Here is a 14,247-nt window from a genome sequence, read left to right as displayed (position 1 = left end):
TTACTGAGATAAAAGCTTGGTGTTCTAGATTTTCAGCAAGTTATATAGGTATAGAGCTTTAGTCTTAATTTTTTTTTCTAAGAATTCCTTGACCATTAACTCTTAACAAATGTATAAGCTATCTATGATTTCAACCAATAATACAATAAAAGTTTATACTGAAGAATATATTATTTAAATAAATTTTTATGAGGTTTTCAAAGAAATAGAGAGTTCCACTGACACACTGGTTCACCATTTCTGTTTAACTAATATTATTTATCTATTTCTGAAAAACTTAAAATTAAAGCACAGTATAACTAAAAAGTTGAAATTTTAATGTTGTTATGGTCATACCTCTGAATACAATGGCAGCATGATCATACTGCTCTGACACAAAATACTGTCACAGTCATACTGCTGAAATATATAAAATGTCTTCATGATCATGTTACTTGTTCTTCAATATATATATATTTATACACTCATTGTTAGAGGATAATCTAATATATTATACATAGTTTATCAAAAAAAATTCAATAACATATCTAAAGAGTGTATTTGCTACTCATTTCAATTCATATGTGGCTGTTTGGATTTCAGATATAATTTTCAATGTCGTGTCTTTTCATACATTTTTTGGGATAGCAAAATCTTCTTTGTTTTTGTATATATGTTAATTGATAATTATTGTATCCTTACAGTAAAAAAAAATTGATTTATGAGATTAATTAGAATAATACATTGTAAAATGTCTTAATCAAAGTAACACATAATGTTAAAGTGTAAGCTTACTAGAACTTACATTATATTTCTAGTAATTCTTTAGAATACATCATAGTTATTAAATAATTTAACTAATCAACAGATATTGATTACTTAGATTTTTAAATTTTAGGTGCTTCAACTCAAGATCGTCTTCAGCACATGACAAGAATGAAAACATCATATGCATATGCCTTTCTGTGGGGGTTTGGTGGCCAGTTAAACAGCAGGTCATTATTTAAATTACTTAATCATAGTTTAATTATAACATCATTTAAACCTTCATAAAAATTATTAATTTTGTATCTTTTCAAAGTTATTTAATGACTTAAAAGAGTTGGAAACTCTCAAAATAATCCCCTATAATTCTGCAGTAAGTTTATTTCTAAGCTTTACATTAACAATGTAAAATAGACTAAGTCAAATACTAGTTAAAAAAAAAGGGTAAATGTATCTTTTCAAAATTCATAAAATTGATCATTCATAGAGCTGTTATGGTTAATTACAGGTAACCTTGTGTAGATACTAACAAATCCAAATATATTTTAAAATGTTTTTTCAACCTCAGCTATGCTTGTTTTTTATCAAATTAGGTTTTAATAAAGTATATCAATGCAAACTGAAATCTAAATAGATTATTCTGACTTTGTATTTTAATGTGGAAAAAGTAAACAGGATAAAATGCAGTATGTGTACTCATATATTTATATGGAAAGATGAACATAATTTAGGTTATCTCTAAAATAAAATAATAGGATCAGCATTCAAAATAAATAATAAATACTTTATTTGGCCAATGGCTTATGTTTTAGTAGCTTTACACTACCATCTTCAGACTATATTAGACTATCTCTCTCTCTCTGCTACCAGGAAGCTCAGTATACACTCTTTCATTTTTTCAACACAGAGCTCGAAAAAAATTTGAGCCATTTGTACAAACATGTTTGAAGAATTGTATTCCTCCTATTAAACCACCTGATAAAGGCTCTACATTTGATTATACCATTCACAAAGAACATGGTCAATGGGTGCTTGCTGATGGTGGAGGTTTTGCTTCTGGAAAACCAATGTCAACAAGTTCTTTCTATGTTCCTGTTTCTTCAGTGAGTCAATATTTTCTTTTTTCCAGATTTCACAATTTTTACCTTTCACTGTTTCATTCTTACTATATATATACATATACATGTATATGTATATATAAAAGTATAATTGTTTAGTTATATTCCTATAATCTCTCAGTATTGTTAAAATTGAGATTAAATATCTATATATCCAAAAATGTTACACAAATACACAGGCTTTCATTGGGTGTCCTAACTTTTTCACATGACTGTATATAGATGTCATTTTTGTTTCAGTTGTTCTATAATATATAGTTAAATCATAAATTAAGCATGTTATAATATAGATTAAATACAAGTTGAGTTTAAATTACTTTTATAAGGATGTTTTTGCCAGGGGAATATTTTTTATAATATTAAGAGAACATTAATAGTTGGAAGTTTCAAAGAAAGTAAACATTCTAATTTTCAATAAAAAAGCAATAACATTAAGCACATAAAAACAACTACAATAGAAATAAAACTAATAATTAAACTAAATCGTAAAATAGAATATCCTAGTCGTGATTTGGACAAGAACTCCTTTAAGATCTTTTAAAAAAATTGAAATATCTGAAAATACTTTAGAGTAAGATAGTTTCATTATGAAGAAAATGAAATAAGGAATGTTATACAAGTAATAATGGCTCCACCCAACCCTTGCATTAGTGTGGTTTGAAACTATTACTGAGACAAAGTGGATATCAATGGGGCTATAACTTATAATTGATCATATTAATTTATAAGTAATTACAGTTATTCTCAATATAATCAGTGGAAAAACTGTAGTATAGATATGTATATACAGGGTGTTCGGAAAGTTACTGTGCACTTATATATTTATTAACAGACATGTTTCAGTATAGAATACAGGAGGTAAATATGAATGACAATTATAAACAAAGTTGAAAGTGACCCCCGTTGGCATCAATACAGGCTTGGATCCTTCTTATTTTGTTTCTAAACACTGCTATCAGTTGGCATCAATACAGGCTTGGATCCTTCATATTTTCTTTTTGAACACCACTATCAGTTGCTGGCTTGAAATAGACTGAATGAATGCTGTTATCGCTGCTTATCTCGATACGCTGCAGATTTTGCTGCTCCCCATAGATAAAAGTCTGATGGATTAAGATCTGGTGAGCGTGGGGGGCACACGTCTTTGGAAATAATGCAGTCTCCAAAACATTCCTTTAATAACCGCATAGATCTGTGAGATGTGTGGGCAGTAGCACCATCCTGTTGAAACCATGAGTAATTGATTTCATCACTTGTCATCTGACCAATGAAGGTGTGAAGAATCTCCGAACAATAGCGCTCACTGTTTATTGTGTTCATAAAGAAAACAGAGCCAACAATTCGACATCTGGAAATCGCAACCCACACACCAACCTTGAAATCATGAAGGGGTGTTTCGTTCAAACTGTAAGGATTATCAGATGACCATAATCTTGAATTTTGTGAATTAACGTAACCCGAGAGATGGAACCATGCTTTGTCGGTGAAAAAGGTCACATCCAACACATTAGCTGTATTCTCTTTGATAAATCGGTTAAACCATTTGCAATAGCATATTCGTTTTCATTATCAGTTGCTTCCAGTTCTTGTACCACCATTATTTTGGATGGGAAGAGCTTTAATTTTTTTCTGATGGCCTTATGAGCAGTTCCAAGACCAATATAATGCTGCTGAGCTAACTTTCATAATGATTTTGATGGACTCTCCATCACACTGTCAGAAATCTCCAACAGTTGCTCCTCCGATAGCTTTGCTAGCCTTCCACAGCGTTTGGCATCATCCACTGATCCTGTTTTCCGAAACTTATCAACAAGGTTATGAACTGCATTGTGATGTGGAACAGGTGTATCTGGAAATTTTTCAGCAAATCACTGTCACACCACATCTGTGTATCTGATATCTTCTCGGAATACATGTTTGATAAGCCATACACGTTCTTCAGTTGTTAAAACCATATTGGGATCAAAATCTGAAATATAGAAAAATATGATTACAAAACTGCACAGTGACTTTCCAAACACCCTGTATCAAATGGTATATAAAAAAATTAGAGTTAGAAAATAAATAGACTCAAGATGAATTAAATATATTTAATACTTCATGAAGTAATATATACATTTAAGATATTTTTTCAAATAGATTTGGATTTGAATTATTTGATAACTAAAATTTTTTATCATTTAGATGTGATTTAAATACCAAGCTGTTCTCTATCTCAAACGTTTTTGGTATATCTGATTTCTGTGTAACTTGCAATTATTTTTTAAGTCTCTTTGCAGTTAATTTTACTATATTGCTGCCAATCATAATTTATATCTTAATTTTAACAGTTCATGTAAATGATATGTTAGCTAGTTGTTTGTGTAGAAACAAGTTTGTACATTATTATGTATATTTTTTACTTTCTTCCCCATTTTATCGTTGACATTACTTTGTTATGTGTACCTTACAAATAATTTGATATCTTTAATGGCTCTTAATTTCAAAAATGTGGTATAAACTCCAACCAGAATATTTTGTTTTGCTATTCATTTTTACTTATAATTTCTGTTATTGGCCTTCTCTTTTGTATTTATTATTGTTTTTTGTTGAATAACAATGTTTGACCTTTACTTTTTCTTTCAAATAATTTTATTTTACATCTTTAACAGTATACATTGGTAAAATTATGGCAAAGAACATGCTCATAAAGATATCTTAAACTTATATACATACACTAACACATAATACATTTCATGTAAAAGAACAAAACAGGAGAGTATTTATACAGCAGATCAGTATAATGTAGTATTTCAAGGATAAACCTAATACACAGATTTAGTGATTTGCTACACATGGAATGGATAAGACAAGACTTGGTTAGAAGATAAACAAGAACTTTAGGTATGTGACAGAAAACAAAGGAATTGGTTGATCATTAAGTGGAAAACTAATGTGTTGTGTGTACTGAATTAAAATAAATTGTAAGTAAAAAGTTTCAGTTAAAAAACATTTTTAAAGAAACAGAGGTGATAACTTGAAAATAATTCATAGCATGCATTATCAGTAAATATTAGAAAACAGAATATGAAGTCAAGAATTTGTCAAGGTTTTGAATATGAGTGGGTTTGGATTCTTTACAGAAGGTACCTGTGGCTTGTTGGCCAGAATCTCCCATTAGTCTCACCCATGCCAAATATTCCTGCTTTTGTCTTACCCTCACAACTTTTTTGCAGTACATTTACAATATCCATTTCCTGAGACTCTTCACATAAATCCTAACCTCCATGTTGGCTCGTTTGTTGTATTACCTTTAATCTGTCTAATACCACTTGATGGGTTGTCTTCTGCTACTTATGTTTATTTGTTGGTATATGAGAGCTTTACTTTTCATCTTCATGCCCAGGGGCTGTGTTTTCATTTTTACATAAACAACTGGCTACTTCTGGACTATTCTGAACAGAAGTCAACCAGTCATATTCATGAGATTATTCTTATAGCTGCTTTATCAAATTGGAAAAGTTTTTTTCTTTATTTTACTCAATACCTTATGCACTTAGTTGTCTTTTTTTTTTTAACACTTACCTCAGTTTGGCCCAATCTTCTCCTCTCTGATTTTGTTCTATGGTACTGTCAATTTGCCATGCCCTGTCTGCTCTTTCACTTTCTGCATGCAAATTTCTGTTACTTTGGGGATGTGGTCTTCCATGACACTAGTTGTTTCCATAGTTCGTGCACATATACATTCCATACAGTAGACTCTACATGATCAATGGAACCATGCTCAAGATCCCTTAAATGCTTCCATTACCATTCCTTATTTCCTTGTTGCAAATTCCTGTGATGGTTGGACAAGACTCACACTTAGGCAGGTGTCCTGATTCCTCTTCATCCTTGTCTGGACTTGTATATGTTTATGGATGCATTGCCTTAGGGATTGGGGTTATGTGTTGTTAGCCAACCAAGAGGCTTTGGTTCATTGTCTGCTGCCATCAGTCTTTACTTATCAATATCCTTGATCACCTAGCTGTTCATTGAGTTTTGGATCACTTCCTCCCTTCCATTGCCTGACATTGTTTGTTGATGATCCATTCCAATAATTCAATGATTGTGGCTTATATCAGTCATGAAGATAGCACCCAGTTGAGATCCCTCCATTTTCTTACATTGGATTCCTTATAGTGGGCCTACACATGGTACATTTGTTTAGTTTCATGTCACAACCTGGGTGCTTTCAACCTTTTGGTAGATTGTCTATCCAGCCCTAAATGATGTGGTCCTTCATACTTTCATTTATCTGGTGGCTTTGCAATCTGTGTGGTTTTCCTCACACAGACACATTTTCCACTGCCCTTAATCACCATTTACTCTTCTTTTAATCCCTAGTACCTTTTCCTAATGTTTTAGCTATAGATGCCTTCATACAATATTGGTCCCCAATTTCCTATGTGTTTATCCTTCCATCTGATTGCTTTATTGGGTAGTTTTCCTTATCCATGCCAAATCCTTCTGATCACTCCTTACTAGCCAGTTCAACTGTGGTTTTCTCATTTACTCCAACTCTAATGACTCTCTCCTGTACCACTTTCCTTGTTTCCCAACCTCCTTCATAAACTCCAGTCACTTGTTCTGCATCTTGTAGTTCACATTTTCTGTTTTCATGCCTGGCATTTGTGTTTTTCGTCTGGTTTCTTTCATCATGTAGCTTTTCATTTGGCTTAATCCATCTGCCCTTTGTCCATGGAAGTGTGTCAGTAAAAGTGGAAAGTCGTTAGTACAGAGACCCTGGATCAGCGATATCCTGCTGCTCATTTTGCCATTGCTGATGTCTCTGAGTTTCTCACATGACTTTTCAAATGGAAGTATTTGATCTCCTTTTTGGATCATGTGGCATTTACACAACTACTGTAATTGATCCATCAATAATGCAATTCATCCATTTGATTGGGAGCCCTTATCCTACGGTTGCATGGATGTCAGTACTCTGTGGCCCAATTTTGGATTTAGAGTGAACCAATCAGTGTAAGTCCTAACACAATTTTGGATTGTGTACCTTCCTCCCTCAACTTCTTCCATCTGTGTTGTGGGTCACAGCTGTGATATGTAAGATTTTTCCACTCCCTCATTCTTTCTTCTTATGGAAATGTTTTTGTGATTTGGAATGTTCTGACCTGTTTCATGGTTGGGGGGAGTTGATTCTATGCAACAGACATCCTTTTGATACTGGACAGCAAACTTCTGGATCAGTAACTCACTGTTAATCCTGCCTTGGGATCAGAGCAGTTATTAGTTCCTTGAGTTTAAGGTGAAGATTTGCTTCTCTTGTTTTATGCCTGTTTTATTACATGTTACAAATATGGCTGAAAAATATATCTGGATCAAAAGCGGTGCAGTTCCTCTCTTTGGGTTTTTAAATGTGACTCTTTCATATGTGAAGGTATCTTTTAGATGCTTTCTGGAGGTATGTTTTTCCCACATGCCAGTTCTTCCTCCTAATCAGTGTGGAATTCTAGCTAATCTTGTGAATCAAAGGAAGTACCATATTAGAAGTTATTATTTTGCTATACTGAAAATGTATTTCTTATAAGTACTTCTCTTTTCTCACACTTCCCACCCTTCCTGTCCACTCATTTCGAGTGCTTCTGATATCTGCTAAACCTCAAAGTAATAGTTTGGGAGAGGCAACTAGAGTGAATCACATGCATCACATGAGTGTACTAAGCTCCTGTTGATGAAGAAGTGACGTATCATGATTTATGTAAGAAAGGTATTAGAATCATTTGATTCCAATAGGAGGTGGAGGAGGCTTGTGGCATGCATAATAAAATTGTTGCATATAGAGGACAGCAATAAAAAGGAATAGTTGTTCTTGCGAGAAGAGGGAAGTACCTATTAGAAGTATATTTTCAGTATAGAAAAATTATAACTTTCATCAAATGTTCACGTTTGGAACCAAACCTGCAAAACAAATTGTTTTTCCTGTCTTTGTTGTTACAATAATGCTGTGAAACACAATAGAGAGATTACCTGTTAAGGCTAATCACACACACACACCTGCTAACTTCATATTTTCTTTCACAAACTAATTTTTCTGATTGAACTGGACTTTTTCTTGACTTGTACGTGCTTTATTACCTATACATATACATAACTTGTCCAACTGAGAGCTGGATCTTTATCTACAGACCAAAATTTGGTATGATATAAGAATACTCACACAGTGAGGAGAACTTTGAGGTTTCAAGAATACTACAACAATTGAACTACACTCAAAATGTATAATTTTTACTGAGTTAGGTAATGAAGTTTGTCATAACTATCACTTTTAAAACAATTAACTTTACCACTCTTGTTACAAAAACTAAATACTCATTAAATATTAAATTACTAAATAAACTAAATAATAAACTATTAAGCTAAACAGTCTTGTATATCCAACAGAGTTCACAGACAGATATTGGATTTTCCATGTCAGGGACAAATCTGTTTGAAAATACTAAATAGCTCACATCTCTCTGTAGCTGACCAATAAGAAAATTGGCTTGTGCATATTAAAAAATATCTGTTCAATCTTACAACTGCAGAGTTTTCCTTCAAACACAATATAAAGTAAGATACAACTATAATCGTTCTATTGCTTAGTAGATAATTTCTGTGATTGCAACAGAAAGTAACCTTCAGGGCTAAATTACTGCATGATCTTGTCCAAATTTAGCATGTTTATAAAAATATATAAATGTAGGAAATATAGAATATAGAAGTTGAATATGTTATATTAAAATGATTTTGGAACCTCACAGCATGACATTCTACATTACTATGTACGTTCCTGCTCTGTCAGATGATTGTACATCTTGACAGTAGTGCTGAATTAATGTTTTAATTGTAAAAGGCTTTGTCATAAAGCTATGATTTTAATAGCACACCTCTCTTCATTAATGGTTTTAATAATCCTTTTAGTGCCCATTTCAGTAATCTATTTATACACAAATCATTAGACTATAGATCTGATGACTTAACTGTTGTAATTACATATGTAAAACACAAATACTCATTTAATTCTCCAGATGCTTGAAATGTCATGGAAAAACTTTTATATGCATAAATTGTGACACTTTTTCAGAAAAACATCCTTGATAATGTTGTGCAATATTGACTGGGATGTATGGATGGTTTTTGCCACTGATTTTTGTGTTCATGACTTTTAAGTTATTACAAGGTGCCACATGTTAGTTGAAATGGCAACACTATAACATTTTGCAGGTCTTTTCTAGAAGATCCTGTTGCCCTGAGTTAATTCAATGCCATTAATTATAAGGAATACCCCCATCATGGAAATTCAAAATCCCCCTTCTGAACACATCTTTGTGATCTAAGTATAAGAAAAATATATTGTTAGAAAAGGGTTTTAGATACCTTCCACAAAAGCAGTTAGTTTTAGATGAAACCACATCATTTAGGTAATACAATGTCAAAATGTACTTCTTCAAATGTATCTCAGAACAGTTGGTATGGGCACCCGTATAAGCTGTTCTGAGATACATTTTTAATTCAAGTGGGTTTCTCATCATCAAGAAAAATATAGTTTTGATACATGTTATTTCACTTTAATTTTGTATCATCTCATATTGTCATGTGATATGCTAATTTTAAGATAGCATATTTAATCATGTATATACATTAACTAGGAAAGTGAGGTATGTATATATGCTAATTTTAAAATAGCATGTTTAATCATGTATATACATTAAATAGGAAAGTGAGGTATGTGGTATTTAGTCCTTTATTTTTATGTTTATTTATGAGATTTTTAATTATTATTTTGGTTTATTTTAATCATAAATATTCTTCATTAATAAAATTTAATCAATAATTTCATGTTTAAGGTATAGTTGTAGTTTTTTATGACAAAAAATTTATGTGCTTTTACAGGTTCTGTCTTGTATATAATTTTACATGGCAGTTGGTAAATTTATCAACAACTTTAAGAATTTCAGTTCCTTCACTAAGAAAGAATTTTTTAAAGTTAATTAACAGCATAAAAAGACTGTGGTAGGACACTTTTCAAATTTAGCATTTTTTATTTTCTTTCTTTATTCAGGTGGAATTTTTTGATTTTCTGGTAATTATAATTAGTTTGTGTGTTTCTAGTTCTAGTCAGCTGGTTTTGTTTTGCATTAAACATAAACTGTTATGTTTATTTTTGTCAATACTTTTGTTTTGTTTGTTAAATGTGGTTTCATGGAAACATTTGATCTTACATGAAAAATGTATTGGGATTTTTACAAAAGTTACTATATTTGACTTACAACTGTGTTTGTTTTGCTTTTTTTATTTACTGTAGGACTTTGGAACTCTTATACTTTTGGAATGGCTAATGAAAACACATCAACCAATTTTGATTAATGGAGAGATTGGATCAGGGAAGTCAGCATTGTTGAAAGTAAGAGTAGTTTTTAGTATATTTATCACAATATGTGCATAGTTTGTCATACATTTTATCATGAATTTTACATATTTGAAAATTGCTTTAGTTGAAGTACAAAACAAAATAAAATTCAATAACTGAATTAACTTGTTCCATGATTTTAAGAAATTTTATGATTGGAACAGCTACTAATTTACTCATTATAATTAGTTTAGAATATATGTTGATTGAGGTATATTTATTTAATGTTTTCAAATATTCCATGTATTTTCTATATGTACTGTAATCAGATAAATTATTAAATTATTTAAGGTTGTAAACATGTATGTGATGCAACAAGCCATGCAGTTTGCCTTCCTTTAAACTGTATGTAAACCATTGATTGAAATATGTATATAAATCAAAGGCATGAAATACTTTACCAATGCTTTGACCATAGAGTATGTGAGGTGAATTTCGATAGTTCTCTTGCTGTTTTTTAAATTGATAACTCTCTTGTTCTTAATTATTTTGCCCTCAGCCACAGTAGCTATTCTTGCTGATAAGAAGCCAGCCAAATATTAGTATAATAAAGATTTTGATTATTCCTTTATTTATTTTTGTAACTGCATACACTTTGTTACCATATGGTACTTACTTTAAATACAGTATTAGCTATTCTCGTTCAGTGCTGCTCTCTTTATGCAAACTTTTTCTTTACACATACCACAATTCTTCTGCTCCCCCTATTAGGCATCACTTATCCACCAATAGAAGCATAATACAATCACGTGATGCATGTGGCTCTCTCTATACATCTCAACAAAACTATCACTTTTCATTTGACAACACTTTTGCTCGAAGATATTCCTTTTTTTTTCTAGTTTCACATTTGTCTTTACTATACTTGTGAAGTGATTTCCATTTATATTATATTTAACTTTATTCATAATTTTTCTTTTCTTTAATTTAAACTCAGTTTATTGCAGTGAAATTGTTATTTATACTTTTGATTTTTGGTTGACTCTTCATGCTTATGAATTCTGAAGTTTATGTTACCACTTCAGGGGTCTTACCTGTGACTAATAGTATGCCACAGGCCTCAGGTGAAGGTGTATAGTTGGAGGGAGTTACTGATGTTTATTTGCTGAGGTACTGAATGTTACATGGGTCAACTTTAACCTCCACACCTTGCACCACTTGCTGATTTTATCATGCCTTTCCATGCCCCACCTGAAGAGTCAGTTCAGCCTACTGTAGTCTTTTTTATTCACTTCTGAAATATATGATGTTTTATTCCTTGACCCTATTTCCTGTGAACTGCATCCTTCCTTATTACATGACTATTCTTCCCATCTCTATTTCTTTTTCCTCCCTCCCTGGATATTCAGGTAGATGCTGACTATTTTGCTTTACAATTAATTGATGGGTTTAGTGTGCCTTGTCTCAATGAGCTTCAGATCAGTTTGCAGATTTTATTTTTCTTGACCAACAATTTTTAGATTCTGTTTTGCCTGTTTGGGATGAGGTCCCCAAATCTCCTGTAAGTCTGACCCATGCCCAATTTTCTACCTTCACCTGACCCTCATAACTCTTTTGCAATATCTCTCTCCCATTCATCTCCTCAGTGAGGCTCTCCATAAAAAATCCTGAGAGTTTTTTTCTTTCCAGAAATCTTCTACCTTCTTTCCAGAAATCTTCTACCTTCTTTCCTGCATGTTGGCTTGTATGTCTTCTTTGTCTCTGACCTTGCGTATATGGCTTCTCTGTTGTTAAGACCTTCTAGTTGGTGATGCAATTTGAACTCAAATTAGTTTCCAGTCATCTTGTTTTCAGGATTTATATATATATTGCCCAATGTCTACCTTATAAAATGTTTTGCACAGTTCCTGAGTCAATAGAGTCACAAGTTGCATCACTACAACAACGGTTTTCCTTTCCAAGCTTGCTGCTCGTATGTCTCAGAAGAAGACGAATAAAGAATTTTTTACATTTTCCTATCCTTCTCTTACCAAATCCTCACCCATCTTTTCTTCTTGGAATGCCTTGTCTAGTCATTTTCTTTGATGATCCATATAACATTATCATTAGTATCAGTGACTCTCCACTTGGAGCTCAACTTTCTGATTTTTTTCATCACTGACATCCTTTTGTAAGGGAATGTTGGGCTCTTCAAGTTTTATCAGAAGGATTCATGATTCATTTTCTTTCCCCAACTCCCCTGTCACTTATACCCATTTTCTTCCCCTTGCCTCAGGGTCCAACAAACAGATAGCATCTGCCAGAAGCAGTTCAAGACATACTATCTCAGTAGGCTATTGAACCTGTTCTACATTTTTCACAATGTTTTTGTTTGAATTTTCTTTGTTGTACCCAAGAAAACGTGAGACTGGAAGCCTGCCATCAAGTTGTCAAGCTTCAATCGATTTGTTTCACTACCCCATTTTACCATATAGTCATTTTTACCCTATCAAGTGGTCAGAGCTTTTGTTTGCAATCTTGATGCTTCAGGGATGTGATATCACCATTACATGGACAGCTGCTTCTTCTGGTCAGATCTTTCAAGTTGTTGCTCAGGTCGGTTGGTTAATTAAATTGAGAATTTCCTTCCTCCATCTTGCCCAATTTATTGTCTACTTTGGTGTCTTATTTGATACTTATCTCAATCAAACCCAACCTTCTTCCTTTGGACTACATTTTGTGGAAACATTAGTTTGTTTTGCTCTTTCTGTTTGCAAGGTTCTTTCACTTTAGTGGATGTGGTCTTCAATGATGTCACTGGTCCATCTTTGTCAAACACATATCTAGTCCCTTCAGTGGGTTCTTTATGATCATTGGAAACTTGCTCAAGATCTCTTGGCAACTTCAGAGACCTTTCCTCATACCCTAATAGGCAGTACATAGCAATAATAGCTAATGTTGTGAGAGGAGGTAGGTATATATAAGAAATACATTTTCAGTGCTTGAAAATTATAACTTTGAGTTAACAACTCTTGTAATTTCATTAATGTTAGTGTTGGTATTTTTTTATTAGTTGATTCAAATGAATAAATAAAATAAAGAATGATCTAATAATTTTAATAAAGCCACTATAGGGTTGAATGTACACTATTATGTCTAACACAATTTTCCAAGAATATTGATACAGTTGTATTTAAATTACTGTATCATTATTCTCAGAAAATTTAATATACCCACAACAAGGTTGAATCTAGATCATAATATATATTTGAGGGGGACTAGGGTTTTCCAATAATAACTTAGCATGATAAATAAGTCCACTGTAAAGTTAAGTGTTAACTACTGTATTTTTTGGCATGTCTGAGACAATTTTTCAAGAATAATCCAATATTTTATTTCTTTTATATGACTGCATCATGGATAGTTAAGGAGCGGAAATCTTTTCCAGACATCTCTTCTCATCTCTTAATTTGTATACCTGATTGAGATTAAAGTTATTTTGTAGAAACTGTTTTGTATTTAGTAAAGAGTAATCAACAAGATTGATATTTTAACACTCAGGATAGGAGATGGTTATTTTGGGAATTAGCCCTAATTTGGATTTTGTTCTTAAAACAAAGGTATTCAATGAGGATCCTAGATATAAATTTGATTATTGGAGACTTATCAGCATCTTGACTCAGTATGATACTGCCACGTTTAAGATAAAATGTATTTATTGTACGCTTCCTAAACAATTTTAAAATAGCATATCAACAGGACATACCAGAATTCCACTATGGTTTCACTGAGTGCAGGTTACCATCCAGCTGAGCTGTGTCAAATTTTACAAATGTTGCAAAAGAGGGTTAGGTCAAATGGAGATAAAGCTTCATTAGCACCATTACAAGTTGGAGACAGGCGAAGGCTACTTGTTTGTGTAGATGACTTGCATCTTGGTGGTGGATTATCAGGTTAGTCATGTCATAAAATGAATTGCATATTTTATGTAACAAGTGTTTTACTATTTTTAAAGGAATAATGATTTCACCTATCTCA

The 14,247-nt window shown here is 32.3% G+C and overlaps 1 protein-coding gene across 7 annotated transcripts in view; it reads left to right on the top strand.

Moving 5' to 3' along the window:
* Positions 1-14,247, top strand: part of LOC143230304 (dynein heavy chain domain-containing protein 1-like) — a 261,985-nt gene that overhangs the window by 170,873 nt on the left and 76,865 nt on the right. For all 7 annotated transcript variants that reach the window (XM_076463582.1, XM_076463581.1, XM_076463580.1 and 4 more), the window contains 4 exons: positions 878-974; positions 1,652-1,847; positions 10,186-10,284; positions 13,958-14,162. In XM_076463582.1, the coding sequence (XP_076319697.1) occupies positions 878-974; positions 1,652-1,847; positions 10,186-10,284; positions 13,958-14,162 (597 nt within the window). The remainder of the gene's footprint in view (positions 1-877; positions 975-1,651; positions 1,848-10,185; positions 10,285-13,957; positions 14,163-14,247) is intronic.

The sequence above is a fragment of the Tachypleus tridentatus genome, chromosome 10, assembly GCF_004210375.1.
Source record: "Tachypleus tridentatus isolate NWPU-2018 chromosome 10, ASM421037v1, whole genome shotgun sequence".
Taxonomy (NCBI): domain Eukaryota; kingdom Metazoa; phylum Arthropoda; class Merostomata; order Xiphosura; family Limulidae; genus Tachypleus; species Tachypleus tridentatus.
This window is presented reverse-complemented; position numbering and strand designations above follow the sequence as displayed.